Source organism: Podarcis erhardii (assembly GCF_964252035.2).
Source record: "Podarcis erhardii genome assembly, chromosome: 10".
Taxonomy (NCBI): Eukaryota; Metazoa; Chordata; class Lepidosauria; order Squamata; family Lacertidae; genus Podarcis; species Podarcis erhardii.
In genome coordinates this window covers 73,705,740-73,728,510 of record NC_138500.1, presented here as the reverse complement: position 1 = coordinate 73,728,510, position 22,771 = coordinate 73,705,740, and the positions used below count along the sequence as shown (strand labels likewise).

Genomic DNA, 22,771 nt, shown 5'->3' with positions numbered 1-22,771 from the left:
AATATCATTTCTATTATTTAGGATATTTCTTTCTTGCCTCTTGATCAAATAATTCTCACATAATAGTAACACATACTGTTAATAACGTTAAAGCATTAAAAGATATTAAAAGATCTAGCCTTATTGGTTGCAGCCTTTTTGCTACAATATTTTGACACTTGTTTCTTTATATGGTGATGTATATACACACCACTTATAATTTAGACGATAGCAGCGCCACTTGTTTCCCCAGCATGTTGTGGCTAAACTGTAACACCACTTTGGAGAGCTTTAAGCCAGTGTGGCCTAATGGTTAGAGTGCTGGACTGGGACCTGGGAGAGCAGGGTTCAAATCCCCACTCAGCCATAAAGCTCACTGGGTGACTTTGGAGTCAGTCAGCATCTCCCAGCCTCTTCTACTTCACAGGGGTGTTGTGAGAATGAAATGGGGAGAAGCAAAGCCATGTACACCACCTTTCGATCTATGGAAGATAACGGTGGCATATAAACATAACAAACAAAGCATCCTTCACATGGGTGAATGTGCAAACCTTTTATGAAGAGCAATATAAGTGCATTCACTCACCTTCAGTTTGATATGAAAATACAATATTAATCAAAGGCCAACGTTGTTCCCTCCATGTGGCGTTGGACTGCGTCAGCTTCAGTCTTATGGGCAGTGACTAGGAACGATGAGAGCTGAAGTCCAGAAGCATCTGGAGGGGACCATGTTGACAACTGCTGTTCAAAGATACCCCTTAACATTTACATACCCCCATATAGAAGCTGTCTGGATGTACACACCTTCCCTTTCTTTTAAATCTGTGCTCTGCAGACAAATAACTCATAGATTTTTATTGCGTGCGTCTTACTCTTGTAGGGTAAAAGCTGATGGTGCAAGAAAAAAGTGAATTACAATTATTATTATTAATAATAATAATAATAATAATAATAATAATAATATTTTATTTATATCCCGCCCTCCCCAGCCAAAGCCAAGCTCAGAGCGGCTAACAACAGTAAAATAATACAACATTCTAAAATCATTTCATTATAAAATTAATTCAAATCAAATTAATGGCAACCATTGGACTAGAGTTCTGTGAGGATTGCCAAAAGAGGGAGTCACGTTGTGCCCTGGCCAAAGGCCTGGTGGAACAGCTCTGTCTTTCAGGCCCTGCAGAAAGATGTCAAGTCCCACAGGGCCCTAATCTCTTGTGACAGAGCGTTCCACCAGATCGGAGCCACAGCCAAAAAAGCCCTGGCTCTGGTTGAGGCCAGCCTAACCTCTTAAAATTTTCATCGTATTACTTCTGTGAAAAGATTGAAGTTTCTATCCTTGTTTATTATTTTGGAGCAAGGAGTTGGAATACTATATTAACTGTAAAAAAAATACTGAAATTGAAGGTTACGTTACATGAAAGGGAAAGCATTCCATGTATGTCATCAAAATTGAAACAAATGGTTGTGAATAGGATGTATTTATAAGACAATTAAAATTACTTTTAAGTGTTAAAACAGATAATCTGCCTCCCAAGCTTCTCTCAGTGCCAGTGTAAACTAACAAATGAAAAGAAAGAGAACCTGCCCAAGTGACGCTGCCACAAAAACCACACACAGATACCAATTTTGAAAAAAGAAAAGAAAAATAATATGTAAATTTACCACCCACCATCTCCCTACCACCTCTCTTCCCCTTCAACCCTATACTAGATACATTTTCCTACATGGAACATAACTAAGAGACTATATGATAAAAAGAGAGAGAAAGACCTTGCATGTTCTTTTGTAATTCAATAAAATCTTTAATAAAAATTATTTCAATAAAATAAAATAGATAATCTGTTACAGTGGGAAACAGTGTAAAACTAAATAAAACCATCTTGATTCCCTGTCTCTTAAACATAGATACAACAAAGCCACCATTTCTTGGTGTACCAGGGATGTCTACAGGAACTGTACTTGGGGCTGGAAGCATAGGAACCGAAATTGCAAATGAAGTCTTAGATTTACAAAGGTAATAACTTTTTTTGCAGCAATCACTAACCATTTTTTTATTCTAAAAGGTGAACTAACCATGGCCAAAACTGAAATAAAAGCTTTAGAGGACCAGATTCTAGACCACTCTGAGGGATCCATTTCAAGAGCTAGGTCACCCTCTCATGTTAGTTGAAGTGTTTTCAAAGGGAGAAAATTGTAAGTATAAAAGCAAAGTATAAGGTGTTGAAACAAGTTCCTTCTGAGAACCCTTGGACACTGGAAATTCAAATCTCTAAAGATCCCTACCACCAGCCTGTAATCCCACATATTTAATAAAATGGGAGATCTGTTTAGTGGAGTGGATTGCCAACCCTTAATACTTGCACTTGAAATTAAAATAGGGAGCACTTGGAAAAAGAACATGAGCCTGGACCATTTTAACAGTGGCTGCCCAGAATCACGAGGTTCATATTCCTCCAAGTTCTGAGGTCTTGCTTAATCTGTTTAGGCACCAGTCAAAAATTAAATTTAAACAAATAATCGAAATTTGCGGAGGGGGGGTTGGTAGTCCTAAATAATGCATTGATCTGGCTTTAATTTTGATCCCTGAAGTCATGCCGACTGCCAGCCGAGTGCGAGGGCCAAAGTTTCTGAAGAGTTTCCAACTAACTGTAATTGATGCATGGCACACTTGATTGTGCACATGACCCTCACAGTAATAGCTAAGTAAAAAAATTCCTTCCAGTAGCACCTTAAAGACCAACTGAGTTAGTTCTAGGTATGAGCTTTCGTGTGCATGCACACTTCTTCAGATACCCCCCGTATCTGAAGAAGTATCAGATACCCCCCGTATCTTCGTATCTGAAGAAGTGTGCATGCACACGAAAGCTCATACCTAGAACTAACTCAGTTGGTCTTTAAGGTGCTACTGGAAGGAATTTTTTTATTTTGTCTTGACCATGGCAGACCAACACGGCTACCTATCTGTAACCAGTAATAGCTAAAGTATGGAATTTGTTCTCACAAAATGTGATGTCCACCATCTCATTTAAAGAGGCTTTAAAAGAGGATTAGGCATATTCATTGAGGAACCATAGTAGTTAAGGTATGTTCTAACTTCATAGGCCCCTGAATACCAATTGCTGGGAATGACAAGCGGACAGAGTGCTCTTGTTCTAAGTTCCATCTTGTGGGTTTTCCATAGGCATCTGGTTGCCCACTGTAAACAGGATACTGGATTAAATGGGCCTTTGGCCTGATGCATCAAGGCTGTTAGTACATCCTTTTGGTTCACTGGCATCCCATTCTACTAAAACTGCAGAACTAAAGAATCACTTAATCAGCTTAGCCCATAGTTTTAAACAACACAGCCACTTGATCATTTAGTCTGAATTTTAGGACTCTTTTATAGGACTGAATATGATCAAGTTCCTCCAGAGATGGAGGTCTAAGACCTTGGAGGGAAGGGGTGGAGATCTTAAAGGGCAAATGTTGCTAATGTTTCTGATACAGCAGCACTAGTTAATAAATATTATCAAGTGTTTTAGAGGCCAGATTGGTTGTGTTTGCCAAATACTTTGTGAGGAGGATTAAACATCATCTTTTGTTTTTATCTAGGTTGCATACATCTCCACCTCCTGGTGAGTTAAGTCCATCAGATCTGATGAGGAAGTCTTCTTCCCCAGTAGACGGTAGTGATGTGAGTATCCATAAGCCACTGGCCTCTAAGAAAGGCTATCTAATATCCCAGTAATTTGATTTGATCTTTCTTACTAGCCCTCTAAACATGTTACATACATGAAGAGAATCTGTGTATAGAGCAAGGAGGAGTGCCAAGCCTCTTGTCTCACCCCCAACATCATGTCTGAAGATCTCCTATGTGTAATGCAGCTGCTAATGTGTAAAGGTTCTACATGAGAGGCCCACCTGTGCAGTTGAGGCCCTGACCACGTGAGGCCCCATATGTGTGGGCAAATTACTCCTGATGGGGGCTCTTCTGATGTCCATCCTCAACACACATTTTGGGCAGGGTTAGTAGCATAGTCCTCATCTTTGGCTCCACACACGACCTCATGTAGCATGTGAAGGAGGCCACTGTTATTTCATATTATAGCAAAATTTCTGTAACCAACTATGCTGTTTCCAAACGGCAACAGCTCTTTCCTTTTGGGAGCCTGAAAGCTTCCGACTGTGGGATAGCTGAGTCAGTAGTGCTTGAGACCGTTAATCTCAGGGTTGTGGATTCAAGCCCCTTGTTGGGCAAAAGAGTCACATTGCAGGGGGTTGGACTAGATGACCCTAGGGGTTCCCTCCAACTTCTATGACTATAAACTACCTGGATAGGAGCAACTATTACTTCTTGGTAAGTATCCTCTGAAGTAGTTCAGTTAGGGGCCTGTTGTCATACTTTGTCAAGCTGTATTTTCAGCACAAAATTCTTTCTTTCTTTCTTTCTTTCTTTCTTTCTTTCTTTCTTTCTTTCTTTCTTTCTTTCTTTCTGGTGGTTTTATTGTACTAAAGGCCAAAATCTATTTTAGAGGGCATTGCAAATACAGAATTGTTGCAGCTGTTATTCATTACATCAAGGATGGGAAATCTTTTTTCCCTAGAGGGCTGCATTCCCTCATAGCCAACCGTTCAGGAGCCACATGTAGGCAGGGCCAAAGTGGGTGTAGCTGAAGGGGACAAGTCCAGTCCACACTCATGCATATGCACCAGCATGCACACATATAACACACTCTTCAACCTTGTCACATGTAAGCAGACACATAGCACACGTTCCTCCTTTACAGATCTCACAGATTGCCTGCTGGCTTTTTAGTTTCCCTTTGAGTTGTCTGAGAAGGCAGAGCTGGACAAAACATCACTTCCGATTGTTCTCACGTGCCTGCCATAATGGGCCAGATCTGGACTGTGGGCTGCCAGTTCCCTGCTCCTGCATCACTTGTAAACAAAGCCATCTAATTTCGACAGTGTATCCCTAAGAATCAGCATTGAAAAGTATTTGATTTCTGTAATATCATTTTTGTTGATTTCTGGCTATTGTCACCATTTCTGTGTGTGCTCAGGTGCCAAAGAGAGACATTCTTCAGCTGTGTCCTTCAGGAATATTAGATGTGGAAACCTCAGGGCAACACCAGGGCACTATTCCACTCCCCAGCAATGAACCTCTTCTCAGTAAGCTTCCCTTCTGTTTATTTCCACTTAATGAAGTATTTGTAAGTCTATGCAGAAGTAGATTGTGTAACTCAGGGTGTTTAGTTCCTACCAATTTGAGATTACCAGCGCTCTTGTTCATAGAATCCTTAGGTTAAAAGAAATAGATGTGGATTCAGGTGATCCACACCAAAAAAAAGGAAGGAAACTGAAATTTTTCATTGAGCAAGCCCAGTCAGCTTAGAAATGCAGCTCACAAATATTGGTTCACCACTGCCACCAAGGGCAATATGATACTCATACCTGATACTTTGCATTCTGTCCATAGTGCTTTTATTTCTGTAAATTGACTCATCTCAAACTTCATTCTGTTTTGAAACAATGTTTCAGTAAAGAATGAAGGTAAATCAGGAATGCCTGCTCCCAATAAACGTCTTAAGCTGTTTAAGCATAAAATATAAATCCTCAGGATGTTTTTAAAATAAAGGTTGTTATTTTAACAGAACTGAATAAAGCCTACATTTAATATGTACATTTTTAATGTGTGTTAAGATACCTCTTTTTCAATGCAAAAGTGATAGGGCTTTTAAAGAAAACACTCATTAGAAATCTGTTAATATTTTAAGGTTTCCTTTTTCTGGTAACATAAATTCAAGCTAGTCAGAATCATTCTCAGCAGGGCATTTTGAACCACCCCCTTAAGGAACATTAAGCAGCAATTTGCCATGTGGTAGAGTTAAGCTCTCTAGTCAAAGGCAAAGAGCTGCAGTTGAGAGGTGGAGGGGTCTGCTTTGGCTGCAGAAGACCTCTGGTTAAGCTAGGTAGGGTTGGGAACCCCCTGTCTGAACTCCTGGAGAGCAGCTGCCGGTCAGTACAATTGTGTTTTCATTCTTTGTATCCCAGTCTTGGCTATCTTGGCTATCTTGTACAAGGAAATACAGATGTGATGTGTAAAGTTATTTGTGCCAAAAGGATGTTGTTTGTTTCAGAGTAAACAGTGAATTACAGGGGCTGATTTTTGCATAAAGTGGTGACATTTTTTGTTTTTTTCTTAGGTGATGCTTCTCAACTGGATTTTGACGCAGTTTGTGAAAATGACACTGCAATGGCTGCTCTTATGAATTACTTGGAAGCTGAAGGAGGTCTGGGCAATCCAGCAGAGCTCAGTGACATGCAATGGACTCTTTAGTATTACACAGCTAAGAAGGAATTTAAGCTACTTTGATGCACAAAAATAATGATCTGTTCTCTAGTACTGTACTAGTACCTTTTAAGACTTTAATTCAAATTTACAATATCTATATTTTAAAATGACTTTGGCCTTATTCTCAGTCATTTTGGCTGCATATGTTGAAAACATGTAATTTTTTAAAAATGACACAGGACCTCAATTTTGTTACTGATACACTTGTTGACCGGAATCTTATATTTTTACAAAAAAATTTAAAAGAGAATCGACTGTAAAACGGGCATAGAGATTTTGTTCTGAAATATTCCTGTCTATTTATATGTGTTTTCCTTGTTCCTAATTTATTACTGCTACTTGGGTAGCAGTACTGTACTTGAGTACTGTATTAGAACTAGACTTTTTATGTCCATTCCTGGAGGAGCTCAAGTCCTTAAGATATTTTATTTTGCTGTTGGATTGTTTGAACCCAGGGATCAAGAAACAAGGAATGGAAGTTTCTTACAAAGTGAGCAGTCATTCATATTGATCATGAAATTGTGCGTTGTTCCAGTGTAAAACTGCTACAGGAAAGACTTAAAACAACAAAATTTGGTATATTATTTTCTAGTGTTTGCAGTAGTGATAGAAAACATCACACACACACACACACACACACACACACATTTTGAGCAGGGAAGCCATTGATCTTTCAGTAATATACTAAAATGCACTTGTCACCTTTGGAGTAGCTCTTGAGCACCCATGTATCTTTAATGCATAATATGGAAATCATATCTGACAATACCCAAAGTACCCAAGCCTTGAAGAAAATATAGATATACTAGAATTGTTTGTTTGTTTTTTCAGGGGGCTGAGTTCAGTGGGACTTACTTACAGGCAACTGTACAAGATTGTAGCATTGGCCATTAGTATTCCTGTTCTAGGCTCTGTATTATACAATACAATGTATTATACAATACAGACTGTCCATTTTGAATACATGCAAATGCTATGATTATGCTATGTGTGGATGTTCTAGCACACTGTGCCACTGAAGTGCATTTTTTTTACATAGTGAGAGTCCTTCTGAAAATGTGGTGTACTGGTTCCCTGCCATAAAGTAATTTAAACTTGAACATGCAGATAAACACCTACAAATTTGAACTTTAGAAAAACAATTACTGCCTATACTAAATAGCAATTTATTTTAAAATTCTAAAGTCTTTACTTTAAATATGATTGCTCCACTGAGAATAGTAAGATTAGATTTTTTTTGTATGTAATGTACTGTATAAGTCTGTATGTGAAGACACCTTCACACATTCATGAAATAGATACATGCATCAGTAATGTACTAGCAATTGGTGAGGCCATGTGTAATCAGTGTTTTGAGGGTCATTTATAATATGTTATATGCAGTACCTGTATAATATTTGCCTTTTCCACATTATGGATTATACTGCAAGTATACTGCATAGAGTGACAGAACTGCTAAATTTGTAACTTGTGAAACATACCAGGGAAATAATTCTAGGGAGAGAAATTGTGAGTAGTTATGCCCAATAGCCACTAGAGGTCTTACTTGTAGTGTATTGTAACAGCATTAATGTATGAGTTGCACTGATCACCCATATAATGTTGCAGTACATATATGAAAGGGTTATTTAATCTCTAGAAAATGACAGGAAATTTGCCATTGGATGTAACTTTTTCCAGCCTCACTATTTTTGTTAGAATCATCGAGTTGGACAGTCCTTAAACCTCTTTTGTTGACCACCAGCATTACGAGGGATTGCCAGAGAAAGAAGAAGAGTCGGAAGGGACTCCAAGGATCATCTTGCCCAACATCCTGCAATGCAGGAACCTCGGCTACAGCATGCATGACAGGTGGCTATCCAACCTCTCCAAGGAAGGAGAGTCCACCAAACTCCCCAGGAAGTCTGTTCCACTGCTGAACAGCTCTTACTGTCAGAAACCTTTTCCTGATGTTCAGTCGGAATCTCCTTTCTTGCAGTATGAATCCATTGGTTTGGGTCCTCCCCTCTGGAGCAGGAGAAAACAAGCTTGCTCCATCTCCCATGGGACAGCCCTTGAGATATTTAAATATGGTAATCAGATCTCCTCTCAGTCTCATCTGTCCCAGGCTAAACATACCCAACTCCATCAACCCTTCTTCATAAGGCTTGGTTTCAAGACCCTTGGTCACCTTCCTTTGCACATGTTCCCGCTTGCCAATATTCTCCTTAAATTGTGCCCCAAACTGGACACAGTACTCCTGGTGTGGTCTGACCAAGGCAGAATAGAGTGGGAGGGTTACATCCCTTGATGGTGACACTGGACTTTTGTTGATGCAATCTAGAAGATCATTAGCTTTTTTTTGCTGCTGTTGACTCATGATACACTTGCGGTCAATTAAGATCCCTAGATCCTTTTCACGTATATTACTAGCAATCCAGGTGTCCTCCATCTTATATTTGTGCAGCTGGTTCTTCCTGCCCAGGTGTAAAACTGTACATTTGTCCCTATTGAAATTCATTTTGTTAGTCTTGGCCCAGTTTTACAATCTCTTGTATTGAATCCAGTCCTTGTCACCTGCAGCATTAACTACCCCTCCCAGTTTGGTGTCATCTGCAGATTTGATGGGTATCCCCTCAATTCCTTCGTCCAAGTTGTTAATAAAGACATTGAACAATAAGGGGCCCAGGACAGACCCCTGCGTCACCCCACCTGTCACTATTTTGCAGGATGACAAGGAACCATTAGTGAGCACTCTTAGGGTTTGGTCAGTCAACCAGCTGCAAATCCACCTAACAGTTCCCTCATCCAGTCCACATTTTACCAGTGTCTCCACAAGAATATAATGGGGGACTTTGTCAGAAGCCTTACTGAATTAAATACAACACTGCTGTCTAGTGGCAACAGAAGTTAGGGCCAGCAAGGAGACCGGGACACTTCCCATGCCAGCGGAGCACCAAGACGTAGTGCCCAGTGCCTGCGCACTGGCTTGCCTGTCCAGAAATAGAAGTGAAACTGACAGTGGTGTTGTTGTTGTTGTTGTTCCCCCTCTCCTTTTTAAGGAAAATACTAAAATCATGTACGTAGCTGTATATGGAGCATGTGTAAAAGGTTGCTGACAAAGCTAAACATGGCTCAAAATGTAGAGTAAGAATAAACGTCTCTAAGCAACCTCGAGCTCCTTGAATATATTATTCCTCCCCCCCTTGATAAGCAATAATTTTTTTGAAGGGTGTGAATGGATGACCTGAAGCAATAAGATTTGGCAGCAGAGCTTTTAAAGAGAACTTTTGACCTCTTGGCTTCCCATAACCCAGTACATTCTCACAGTGTCCATCTTGCAAAGTGAGTTGCTTCCCAGAGGTACAGGGTATTGAAAGAACCTTGTTTGATCCTGTGGAAACACCCACAAGCCTCCTGAATTTGACTTCTGTGTAAACAGCCTTGGAACAAGCAAAGGTGGTGGTGGTGGTGGTGGTGGTAATAATAATAATAATAATAACAATAATAATAATAATAATAATGGTGGTGGTTCTGTTGGGCCCCCTTAATGTTTAGGTAGATAGCAAAATGAAACAAAATAACTAATACTGTAATATTAAGAAAAGGATAGTATGAAAAAACTGATTCTTTTCTGTCCCACCTAATTGTGAACTTGTTGGATGAGTGAACAAAAAATTTTAAGGGTTCAAACGGACATCCTAATGCACATTTGGCACTGTGAACTCTTCAGGTAATGACTATTGGGATCTTTTATGATGGTTCATGTATCATTTTCTTTGTTGGGGCAAATCATCTCTGGAACTAGCTTTATTCAGTTTAATAGGACAGTGTTTTTCCTTAGTGAGAGGTGCAGTATCTGTTCATTTGCTTTGTTATTAAATTTTTGTTTTTCAACTTACAGAGCTTGCTCTTCAACCTTTCCTCTTTGCCAGTTTCTACTGTTTGTAAATAGTTACACTAACTAATGTGTAGGAAGAATAAATATATATTTTATACAAAAACGTAGTGTGTGTATATGCATTTTTCAAAGTACCATATTCAATTTATTTTTAATCTCTTGGTTTGGACCTTGTGGGTTCCTATTTTTTTAGCTCAAGGAGGACCTCATTCCCTCAGGTAATGCCTACTGGTGGTGGGCAGGATCAAGCCATGCCCTAGTGTCTCTGCTGCCCATTTTTAGCTCCTTGCCACCCACATGGCATTGGGCTGAGGACTGAGCTTGCCCGCCTGGCTTGCCCGCCTCTAGCCCTACCCACCCGCCCCAACCCCCAGGTGCAGTTTTCCACATTGATGTGTTTTGATTGCTATGGCTCAAAAATGCCCATCATGACATTGTTCCTTGAGCAAGATAAACGTCTGCTTTAGCATACCACCAAAAAGATTATGTAATCGTTTTGTAGAATTGTGTGATACACAATTTCATTGTGCTGTTCCCAGGCTTACTTATTCATTGTGGTCACTGTAAGTTGCTTGCTTTTGTCAGCATGCAAAAATATACGCACGTTGGACATGGCCAGTAGGATTTCATCATTCAGTTGCCCCCTGTAATGTTACAATAAAGGCTTCCCTTGATTTCCCCTCCCCTGCCATGTGCTGTGGAGAATTAGTAAACCCTGAGATAATTGCTTGTCAGAATGCTATTAAAAATTGTAATTTTACAATATGGAAGATTGCAAAGACATCTAGATGAAAACTTCTGCATGAAGCTGCCTTTGTTTATTAAAATGACCTTCCTTGATGTCAAAATCTTTGGAACAGCCAAAAATTTTTTAAATGCATAATGTTTATTTTATTATTTTATTTATTTAAAAATTTCATTAATTTTTTAAAAAATATTTATAGACTGGTTTTCCTGGTACAGCCCATGCAGAGAAACTTAAAATAATTAAAAATGTACAGTTATATTACGTATAATTCTATTAAGTGTACATGTAGGCAGATGGTATGGGTGTAAGAGGTCCATCAAACAGATCAGCTCAAACCATTTAAGGCTAGCATGTTAAATTGGGTTCAGAAAGGAACTGGAAAACACTGCAGAACATTGGGCTACAAATTTATTTTATGAATTATTACAGGTTATTGTTACACCATTTTGTTAAAAGCAATTTCCCCTTGATATCCAGAGGAAGATTAAAATCTGTAGCTCATGTACTGCTTGACTGTACCCTTTATAAAGATTTGAGGAGTGAGGTTATTACCCCTCTACTACAATCCATACCAGGTTGTTCAACCATTGCTACTGTGTCTTTTCTTCTGGCAGATCAAAGTAACCAGGTGACAGCAAAAACTGCAAAAAAAAATATAGCTGGGCAATTAGAATAAGATCTATTACTTGATCATTGATGTAAACATCTATAATGTATTTTATATAGTTAAGCCTTTACCTCTTCAGTACATTGTATTTTATTTTATTGCTATGGCTAGTGGCTGATGCAAATAAAACTTCTTCTGATCTGCTTCTTACATCTCCTCCTGCACAGTTGACACACATGGAGTGAAACAATCTATCAGCAGCACCTATTTGCCTCCAGCTTGTAGTTTGCTTTTTTCCAAGGTGCTTTCCCCCTCCAACTCTTGGCGCATGATTCACCTCCAGCCTTCCATTCTCTTCCCCACTGGTAGGCTTCTGGACAGTTGCAGCCTCCTCTTCACCTACCAGCTGCATCCCTTTGCAGCCCAAGTGTCATGGACTGCTTGGACACACAGAAATGGTTGGAGGCACCAGCTGGGGAACCCCCAAGGGAAGACAATGAGGGAGAAGAGGGAGCAGCTTGGGAGGCAGAGATGTCGGAAGCTGAAGAGGTAACAGCTTTTAGTGAGCAGGGAGAGTCTGTGGCAGAAGCTGGAGAGAAGGGGGGCGAGAGGCAGAGATGAGTCAGGCTGGTGAAGAAGCCAGGGTGTCTCTCTGTGCTGCTGCAAGCTGCCATCTCCCCCTGGTCTCTCAGATCCTGGAGAGGCATGAAGCGGGAGGAGCAAAGACAGGCACGCGGGCACAGTCTCAGATTGCTTGGGGGAAATCCTGGTGAGGAGAAGACTTGGGAAGGTGGGGGACCTTAAGTCTCTGCAACTGCCTGTCAGACTGGAGGGATTCTCCCCTCCCCCAGCAGCTTCAAGGATCAAAGAAAAAGCAATAAAGTTGATATTTTGTGGTTTTTATTCAGCAAATGCGTAGCCCGGCAAACAACTTGGTATCTAAAAGCCATTGTGACCATGCTCACTGAACCCCTCTCCTTCCCCAGCAACAGCCCACAGGAGTCCATTGTCGCTGGGCTTTTTACTCTTGAATTCTGCGTGAGTGTTGTATACTCTCCAAGGAACTTTCTGTCAGCAGCTCTCCTGCTCTCCCCCAAGATCTCAAAACTTGGCAGCTCAGCTTTACACATACTATATGCACAACCGGAGTCTAAAGTGGAGAGGGCCACAGAATCTTGCTTCTTCCTTCATTACCGCTGTAGATTCCAGCACAAGTCAAACATGGGCCTATGCCCAGGACAGTGTTTTTTAGGCAGGTATATTCTGCAGCATGTCATTGACGCGATAATAGCATTGCAGCAACATCAAGGTGCTGGTGTGGGTGGGTGTTTTACATCCTTAAAGAATTTCTGCTTCATTTTGGGAAATCCTCAAGGAATTTGAATTCTCTGGAAACACAGCTCTAGAATGGAATTCCCCTGGCTGCCTCCACCAAGCACCAAAATCCATCCCAACAACAGGTAATCCTTTTGCTTCTGTGGGAGGAGGAGGAAGAGAAGCAGCAGGCAAAAAACTAATTTATTTGCATGAGAAAGCTACCCCTGCCCGTACGGGCCAGTCATGTCCGACTCTAGGGTTGTGCGCCCATCTCACTTAAGAGGCCGGGGGCCAGTGCTGTCCGGAGACACTTCCGGGTCACGTGGCCAGCGTGACAAAGCTGCATCTGGCGAGCCAGCGCAGCACACGGAAACGCCGTTTACCTTCCCGCCAGTAAGCGGTCCCTATTTATCTACTTGCACTTCGAACTGCTAGGTTGGCAGGCGCTGGGACCGAGCAACGGGAGCGCACCCCGCCGCGGGGATTCGAACCACCGAACCTTTCGATCGGCAAGTCCTAGGCACTGAGGCTTTTACCCACAGCGCCACCCATGTCCCCCCTATTTGCATGATATTTCTTAGCAAATAAGCCCTTTTTAGTTCAGTCATGTCCCATTCATGCACCTAAAAGCCCTTTCTACACAGATAACACAAGCAATAGTGACACACACTGCTTTGTAACTCCACCACTGTAGTGGGGGCATAGCTGTCAACTTACAGATTTGAAAATAAGGGACCAGCAGCCAAAATAAGGGACCTGCAGCCTCACCTGTTCCAGGCACTCCAGTCTTCCTGTCCTCCTCCAGTCTGGTCAAACTCATGCTGGTAGCTTGGTGAACACTGTCCAACCAACTTTGTAACCAGAGGTTCAGCTGAATAGAATCTGAATCACATGCACCACAAGGCCTATGCAGCCTCAACTTAAGATGGCTCCCCGGCCTGGCTTTGCACTGCAAAGTTTGCAGCAGCACGTGCAACAAAATGGCGTCCAGCATTAAAAAAAACCCTCAGCTTGCATTAACTAGCCACACACAAGGCATGCAAGCTCCACCCCCAGTCGTTCTTAGACTTCTTATTGGGTGAGCAACACAGCCAAGCAACACAGTTGGAGCCTCCCTCCTCCCTGGCCGGCAGGGAGGGAGGGAGAGGAGCTGCTTCCTTTGAAATTTAAGGGACATCATTTAAGGGACATTTAAGGGACATCCATCAATAAGGGACAGCAGCGGGACATGGCGCTAGAATAAGGGACTGTCCCTTCAAATAAGGGACACTTGACAGCTATGAGTGGGGGGCTGCGCAAAGTGGGCCTATGGCCTGGGCAGGCCTGGTCGTCCACTTTTATACCTGCTGGTGGGATTGACAAAGCTGCCTCTGATTGGTTGACAAGGCCTTCTGGGATTGACAAGGCATCTGACCCTCCCCCTCATTTCATAGCTCACCAATTAAGCAATTAACCAACTCTTCATTGTTGGGCTACAGAGCAGAAGCACCCAGCTCTCCCAAGAGTTATTGACATCTTATTAATCAAGTAAAAATTGTTTGGGGTCGGGTGACAATTACTTCTGTGGCTGATTTTCAGCTGTGTCCGACCTGTTCAGTGATAAGATGTAAGTGTGGACAAGCTCTTCTCACTTATCAAATGAATATAGTAAGGAAAATAAGTAGAAACCATTTTTCACATTTAGGTATTCATTACTTTTAGGTGTGAATAGTACGGACAGCAGAGCCAGACCAGAGTCTGGTGATGCAGTCCCCCTGAAACTCCACCAGAGGGCTGGAGCCTCTCTCTGATTGGCTACAGAGTCTGCTAGACACAGAAGGGGGAGGAGCAGCACATTGGGAGAGCGTATTAAAGGAGCCGTTTCTGAGGGAGAGAGTTGGATAGGGTTTGGTTTTGAGATGGGGCTAAGGGTCAGGGCTTGGCTTGTACTGCTAAGTCCAGATGCCTCACACCACCCACTCCAATTACCTGGAAAGCTGCTTTACAGACCTGGGCTATACCTGATTATCGTCTTCCCAAGCATCTTAAAAATGTAATGCTGGTGGTCAACGAAATAGGTTTAAAGACTCTCTCAAGGCAAATCTAAAAGAAATGTAGTATAAACAATTGGGAAAGGCACTCCAGTTGGAGAACAGCCTTTACCAAATGTGTCATGGACTTTGAAGATGCTCGAAATCAGGAAGAAAGAGAGAAACGAGCTAAGAGGAAGGCACGTTCGACAAACCCTCACCCTGATTGATTCCTGCCAGGAAACCTATGTCCCCACTGTGGAAGGATGTGTGGGCCCAGAATTGGCTTCCACAGTCCATTATGGACTCACTGTTAAGGCTGTGTTCATGGAAGACAATCTTACTCGGCTACATGTGATCGCCAAAGAAGAAGATGATAGAAATTGAGGGGCTACAGCCTTTTTTATGGACATGGACTTCATGGAAAATCCTCATGGGAAGATGCCTTAGCATGTCCATGCTCCCCCAATGTCCGGTTGGTCCAACACTTCCACTCTCGTGCTCCCCGAAAGGCGGCAGCCATCTGGCAGGTGGAGGCGCACCTTGGGAAGGGGGATAGTGTCATGGGGCAGGAATCAGCGTCACCTGCTGAACAGCAGCCTGGAGGGGGAAAACGGGGAGTGACTTCACCTGCAGCTTTAAAGAGTCCAAGGAGAAAGTGCTAATGAGAACCAGCTGGCTTCAGCTGGCTTCAGCCTGTTTAAACAGAGCTCCCAGCAGCAGGCAGAGAAGGAAAGAAAACTGAAGCAGCTTTTATTTCTGAAGCCACTGTGCTGTTTAGAAGGCCTTATATTAAGTGCTGAAGAAGGCTTTTAGGAACAGCAAAAGATATCAACACCAGGCAACCTGCTGTTTCCAAAACACAAGCAAAACTAGGCCATGAAAAACAAAGATGAATAGGTGGAGAGGAAATGAGTGCTGAGCAGGAATGAAAATATTGCCGCCTTCTGTTTTTATCTTCAGGCTGGAATGAGATGAATTTCTGCAAACTTGTTTTGATACATTTGGTGGCATTTGGGGGCTTGTCTCATTCTCATAATGTTCCTTTGAAGTTTGGTCTCTTGATTAATGCAGAAGTGATTGGTTGCATAATATTGTGTTAAAAGCAGAGTACATCTTGCAGTAATTTTCCACTATATGTAAAATAAGGCATGTTTAATTTAAAAGTACTAGAGCACATAAATAACGCAAGCACCATCCCCTCAGCCCATGGGGACATTTGGAGGCTGAGAGAGGGCTCTCCTTTTAAGATCTATCTTCAATTTGATGAGATGATGAAACCTGTTCCAGTTTGAGTTACTGAACTGCCTTTTATTAAAGTGCTGTAGGTTTGCCTTCCCTTCAGAAGGATTTCTTTACACTGCAATCACTTGTGTGATGACAATTTTGTCCAAATTGCGTATTACCAGGTTAACAGGTTTCCTGTTTTGAATGGAGAAGGAATGAAGATCTCAAGGTTCAAAGGCTGCTGTCAGTATTGCAAATGAGGTTATTAATTTATTGACCATAATTTGTTTTTGCATTTTTATTTATTTTGACACTAATTAATAGATCCATTGTGCTAAGTAGGTGGAGCAACCTTTGCTTTATGTGTAGGTGTCACGGTGTCACCGCACCCTGACTAAAACACCTCCATATGGAGAGTGCATTTACTTTGGTTCATACTAGGTGCAGAGGTGCATTCCTAGCTAGGGGCTGCAATTCCTCAGAAGGCCAGACAGGCTAGGTCTCAGCAGAAAGGGTAGTCCCTAGGGTGCAATCCCAGGCTGGAGACAGTCAGCTGACCCCTCAGCTGGAATACTTTCAGCTGATTCTCCAAATCTGTTAGCACACAGCAGGCCCTGTAAACAGGACAACTTACTAGTCTTGTCAAATTTCATTAATGCGAGCAGTTTCTGAGCTCTGGGAGCAGTACTGCCATTGCTGGAATGAAAGGTGGACCTTTTTCTCCCTCCCCACTTTCAGCCACTCTCTGAGGACTGGAGAAGGGACCCTCATCATAATATTGGAGTGGGCAGGGGAAATGTGGCTTTGTTTTTTGCAGTCTTCAGATGAGGACTAGACCATGTGAAAAATGAATATAAGATTTTAGCTGCAGTTCATTCATTTTCAGCTTTGTATTCTTGTTATGAAAAAGCACGCCTAGACATTCTCTTGTGGCATCCATAACCTCGGTTTAAGGTGTCATTTAGCTCCTAGCTTTCATATCTCAGTTTCGAACATTGATTGGGCCTCACTTGATGTAGTATCTCTGGCCCTTCTGATCTTCATTTGGCTGCACTTGAACAGGACCCCTTTTTACAGCCTGCCTTGTAGTTAGACTAAAGCCAGACAGTAACTTTGCAGAACTTGTTTGTATATGAGAAAGCTTCAAGAACTGATAATCTGCTGATATAATGAGTGGAAAGTTTCATCCTATGGACTTGTGGAGGGAACTTGCTGTGTTAGAAAACCTTTCAACAGGTCTGCTCTAATAACAGGAAGCATTAGGAACCAATAATATTTCAGCAGTAATTTTTAATTTGTGAACAACTGATTAACAACCCAGCCTAGTAGCAAGGAGTTAAGGTTGTCACTCATTCCCAGTTAAGTCATGAGGGAATCACACTCGGTGAGGGGAGGGGAGCTTTTATTACAAACCAGGCATGTGTTGCACAGGTTACACACACAACACAGAATGGATATTCCCAGTGTTAGCTCTGTCAAATAAGCAGATTTGGTGGCCACCATGAGCAACAAAGAATGAGAGGTGTTGAACATGGTGGAGGTACTTTGCTAATCTGGTTTCTTCTACAGTTTCTGAGATGTAATGCTTTGCTGCATAGAATCATAGAGTTGGAAGGGACCCGAGGGTCATCTAGTCCAACCCCCTCTGATGCAGGAATCTCAGCTGAAGCGTGCATGACAGATGGCCATCCAACCTCTGCTTAAAAACCTCCAAGGAAAGAGTCCACAAGATGGTTCCACTGTTCCACTTGCATCTGGAATCCTCTGCAACATTACAGACTGTTTGCAGGATGCTTTATTATCCCTACAACACCAAGGTTAGAGAAACAAATGCCCATTGTATCTTGGCCAATTTAAGATGAGAGGAGTTATAGGGCAGAAGAAATATTTTATCCTCTGTGTGCTTTGTTCACAGCAAGCTTCAGGAAAAGGCAAGGTGTGTGTCCATATATATATGTAATCCAATATTGGGGTGTGTGGGTGTATTCATATTTATATCACACCTTTTCACGCTTTTAAAATTCTTATCGGCTCACAAGGTATATAAAAACTAAATTAAAACAGTAACAGCACTGAACTTAAAAATTGGAAGCTGGTTATTAGAAATCACAGAATGGGAGAAAATCTACACCAAACTAACAGTGCAACAGAGCAAAAAATGTTTTGGCTGAGTACCAAATAAAGAGGGAACCAACTGCCCTCCTAAGGTAGAGATCCACAACCTGAGCACTGTGAATAAAAAGAGCCAACCAGCCCTCTGATGGCAATGGGACATGAAGCAGGGCCTTCAACGGCCATTGCACCACTTGGAAAGCCTATGCAGTATAATCACATCTTACATGCATTTAACTTGCACATATTCAACCACGCACTGAAATTGTGCAAGTTAAATCCAAGCAAGGTGGATAGCTTGGGTCAAAAAGTGCAAGCTCGCTTGGGAGGTATGGCCTGTTTAGTGCCCTGGTCCCGGGATGCTCTTGTGAGATCTCATAGGGCCACCTGAGTTCTCGTGAGAGCATCCCAGAGCCAACATGCTAAGCAAGCTGTGTCTCCCCAGCAAGGCCTGCTTGGGTTACTTGGTGGGAAAAGAGTGCTTAAGCTCTCCACCTTGTCTCCTTGGCATGTGGGCTCCAGGAATATGGAGCCCACGCTAGCCATGGGGCAGCTCCTAGGCTTCGGGTATGCACAGTTTTCATTTATGCATGGAAACCTTGCAGCCGAACCCCCACATAAGATGTGATTGCACTTTATATAGTTAAACAACTTAGAATGAATGAAAGGCTTTAGGTTTTCTGCTTATCACAATATGCTCTGGGGCTATGTGAAAAAGTGGGGTAATAGGAGTGGGGAAGTAACTTGAATTTAAATTTTTAAACTGATCTTGGGATCTTCTGAGTGAAGCCAATCTTTCTCATTCTGCCTTTACGGTCACTGAGCCTTTAGACACTATGGCCAAAAGGGTGGGGAAGGGTCTGGAGGCAGAGGCAAAATATGAAATCTTCAGCAATGAAGGCTACTGCTATGCATTGCTGATCTTGCTGTTTTACTGAATTATTAATTTGTGTTCTTTGCTGGAATGGCTTCAGGGGCATGCTTCAGGTTTTTTCATTCCTTCTTCTCTCTCCCATCTCCACCTCCCTTAGAAGATATGTCATTATAAAGAGATGTTGCTACCAGTGCAGTTTACCTTGGACAAACATTATTTCAGCCTTTGAGTTTGTTTTTCTTCTCTCTACTCTCTGAACAAAGGTACTATTACTTCTGTGTTTCAGGTCCTTTTAGGCTAAAAATAAAAGTGTGGTTTATGAAGTAACTGATTATCACAAGGGTGCTTGTTTAAACTCCCTGTGCAGCCAGTCAAAATGGAGTTTCATCAAATGAAGTGCAGTTTTGCAAAGGGATGTTTGATATTTTATGAGCAAACTGAAATAAATATTCATTTGTTGTTGGGGTGGTTGTTTATTTTATTGCTTGTTTATTTTTAGTTTGTTTATTCTTCTTATGATTTATGTGGAAATTGTTCAGTTTGGTTCTGTGCTTTTTGATGTTTTGCTTTTTGTTTTTGACTAGTTATGTGGTTAATTATGTAATTTTTATCATGTTGTAAGCTGCCTTGAGCATGGAAAGGCAAGATACAAATAAAACGATGCATGTATGTATGTAAAGGCCAGGTTGCAAGCATGTCCTGCCTCAGGGTTGGGCCAGTGATGTGGTGAGAAAGTGTCATGCTTGTCACAGCTGCTGCAAAGTCCCCAGCCAAGGCAGCCTTGGCATTGATCCTGCAGTTGCTTTGGCATATCATTTTCAAGATAATGCATGGAATAAACTGTAGAACCAGATCAGAGGGAAGCAGAGGCAAGATATACAGTAGTTCAGTTTCTGCTCAAAATAGACATTATAACAAACAAGTAGCTGGTGCTATGTATTTAGCTCCTCCTGTACCCAATAACATTCCATAGAATAATGTACCCTTCTCCAGATAGTAGTCTGTGACATCCTTGTGGGGAAGAGGAACACAATGTTCCATGTGTCTCTTCCACACCCTCCCACCCCAGCAGTAGCAGCCAATTATGTGGAGTGGGAGGAGGAGATGTAGCATGTTGTAATGTTGAATGTAAATAAGTTCTGCTTAGGGATCAGGGAGAAATTCAATTCAGTTTATATTTAGAGGCCAACTTTCCAAAACAATATGCAGACCAAAATGCAGGTCTCCATACAAATATGTAAACAAAATGCACTGTATTACGCAAAATTGAAAGCAAAATGTTTACATTAGATCATTTGACTAAGATGCTGATGAATTTATTGTGGATTTTTTTTTTTTTTTAATGATGAACTGATGTGAAAATGTGAAGAATTGGAGACAGAAAAAACGAGAAATGAGAGAAACCAAAATTGACAGATTCACCCTCCCCTTCTGCTACATGCTGCTGTGGGATAGCGGGGAATTAGGTGCACATGTGCCCTTGGCTTTGCATTTAGTGTAGTTTCTGCTTCAGCGTTCTGAGTCCAGTAATTCATAAATGACAGCCTTCTGAGAAAGTGAGCATTAATACAGCAATGCTGCATTAGGAGCAAAAGTGGAATAATTCCTAGATTAGAGTAGGTGTGGGACTACCATATGAATTCATAATCTTCACGAAAAAATTCAACAACTGGGCTCCTTTCATAAATTGCTGGCAAACAGGGTCTTCCAGGACACATTGCTAACATTTATTTATGTATTTTTTAATAATGCCTGCCCCCCTTTTTTTGCATGAAAGGTTTATTGAAGCAGATTATGCTTGGATGTTGTTCTTGGCACTGAAGGCCATGTAATACACAAGGAGACCAAGGAATGCTGCCAGCACCTCAGTGGAGCCCCACGGTTCGCTCCAGGCACCTCGATGATCCACATTGACCGAAAAGATGGTTTGACCTCAGAGGCATCTTTGTTGTTCTGCTGAGCCTTGCACAAGATGCTATAGGATTCCTCATCAAAGAACTTCACCTCATAGGTGCCAGAGCAATTCAGCTTATGCTCCATGCTCCAAGAGACCTGATAGTGGCCAACACCCTGACCCCGAGTAACAGGAAACTGCTTGCCATTGAGATCTGCGTATAGAGCAACAGGTTTCATCTCGCACCCCACGCAGCGCCAGCAGCACTGAAGCCAGCCAAAGCAGCAGCAGCCTGGCACCTGCCATCGCCAGGCAGCGAGAGGAGATGAGGAAAGGCAACGCCCAGCCTTCTCTAACATTCAGTGCGGCTTATGCAGCATTCATGCACACAGCAATGAACCACACAAAACACTCAAGTTTTATGGGCACAGACCCAGTCAAGCATTTTAAATGAGGTGGTCCTTTGCATGTTAACTCAGTGTCACTGTGTAGAATTGTAGCATAAGTGCTAATGCTGTGCAGTAAATACTTTGAGAGTCTGCCCTAATGAATTCAGTAATACTTGCCGCCTATACATGCTTTATATCCCATTAATCTGTGAAGTGGTTAAATCTCTGCCATTGATATCAGTGGGTGAATCCTGGTCTATTTTAATGTCGTCTCTAGGTATGTAAACACAATCTCCTTCTACAGCTAAAAGTAATGATTCAGTATGAGACTTTGGAACGCTGATATTAGGTCAGTACAACCACAGAGTGAGAAACATGGACCCAAGCCCAGCCCAGTTTGGGCCTCTTCATACTCTACAACAGTGTCACAGGAAGAATAAGCCAAGAACTCTGAAAGGTCAAGGTATGAAATGCAGACCCAATGAATGTAATCCTAAAATACACGCTTGGAAATGGGAAGCCAACACAGTTCCTGTTCAACTATGAAGATGCTGTCATCTCCCCCGGGAACCCTTTGGGGGTTAAAGTGCTAACAAGTGGATATTACAAGGCATGTGTTGTTTTCCTCTTCGTTATGAAGGCAGGAAGGATAGTCTTGTGGAGAGCCGAGGGAATCAAAACAGCAGGCCATTCCTGACTCATTGAGTGGCTTTAACTGTGGATAAATCATTAAAATATGCTGGCAGAATTTGCTCCTCTCTACAGAATGTTGATAAATTATATTGTTGCCTTACGGACATAGGAGTCGACTCCATGGGCCTTGGGGGCTTTGGCCCCCACAATAAAGCATTTGAGGGGGCCAGGCAAAGTTGATGGGCCCTCCCATTCAAATGTTATGTGTGCCTGCATCACGTGATTGATTATGCGGGGTGGGGCTTATCTGGGCCCCCACAATATTTTATTCAAATTGGCACCCCTGCTTGGCAAAGCAGTCTAGAGGGCTTAGAAAGGCCCTCTGCCATGTTTTTTGTGAGGCAGTTTGCTCCTCTCTGCTGAACTCCTTCCTAGTGCACCTCACCCACCAACCTGGCCAAATGTAGAGAGAGGTGGTAGGTAGCAGAAACAGGATTATTGCTGGCTGGGTGGTGAATACCATAAGCTCCACAATTCCTCAGATGAAAATAGGGACATTTCTCACTCCCCACAACTGACCCCCCTCAACCCCCCATCCCTCCCCCTTCCTATCAGAAGGAGGGGGAGGGGCACCACTGCCTCCACCGTCCTGAGAAAACACCTCCATTCCAATCTGGATTTATTCTTTGGTAGATTTACAAAAAGAAAAGCACACACCAACAAATAAGTTTTAGAAAGGGGCAGTTGTACAAAGTTTTATTA

The 22,771-nt window shown here is 42.1% G+C and overlaps 1 protein-coding gene and 1 long non-coding RNA gene across 4 annotated transcripts in view; one reads left to right on the top strand and one right to left on the bottom strand.

Annotated features, from left to right (window-relative positions):
* The window catches only part of BMAL2 (basic helix-loop-helix ARNT like 2), a 40,961-nt gene extending 30,659 nt beyond the window's left edge, over positions 1-10,302 (top strand). For all 3 annotated transcript variants that reach the window (XM_081879150.1, XM_081879149.1, XM_081879151.1), the window contains 4 exons: positions 1,888-1,996; positions 3,577-3,658; positions 5,028-5,136; positions 6,171-10,302. In XM_081879150.1, coding sequence (XP_081735276.1) covers positions 1,888-1,996; positions 3,577-3,658; positions 5,028-5,136; positions 6,171-6,304 — 434 coding nt within the window. In that variant the 3' untranslated portion in view covers positions 6,305-10,302. The remainder of the gene's footprint in view (positions 1-1,887; positions 1,997-3,576; positions 3,659-5,027; positions 5,137-6,170) is intronic.
* The window catches only part of LOC309351515, a 103,024-nt gene that overhangs the window by 31,969 nt on the left and 48,284 nt on the right, over positions 1-22,771 (bottom strand). The window lies entirely within an intron of this gene.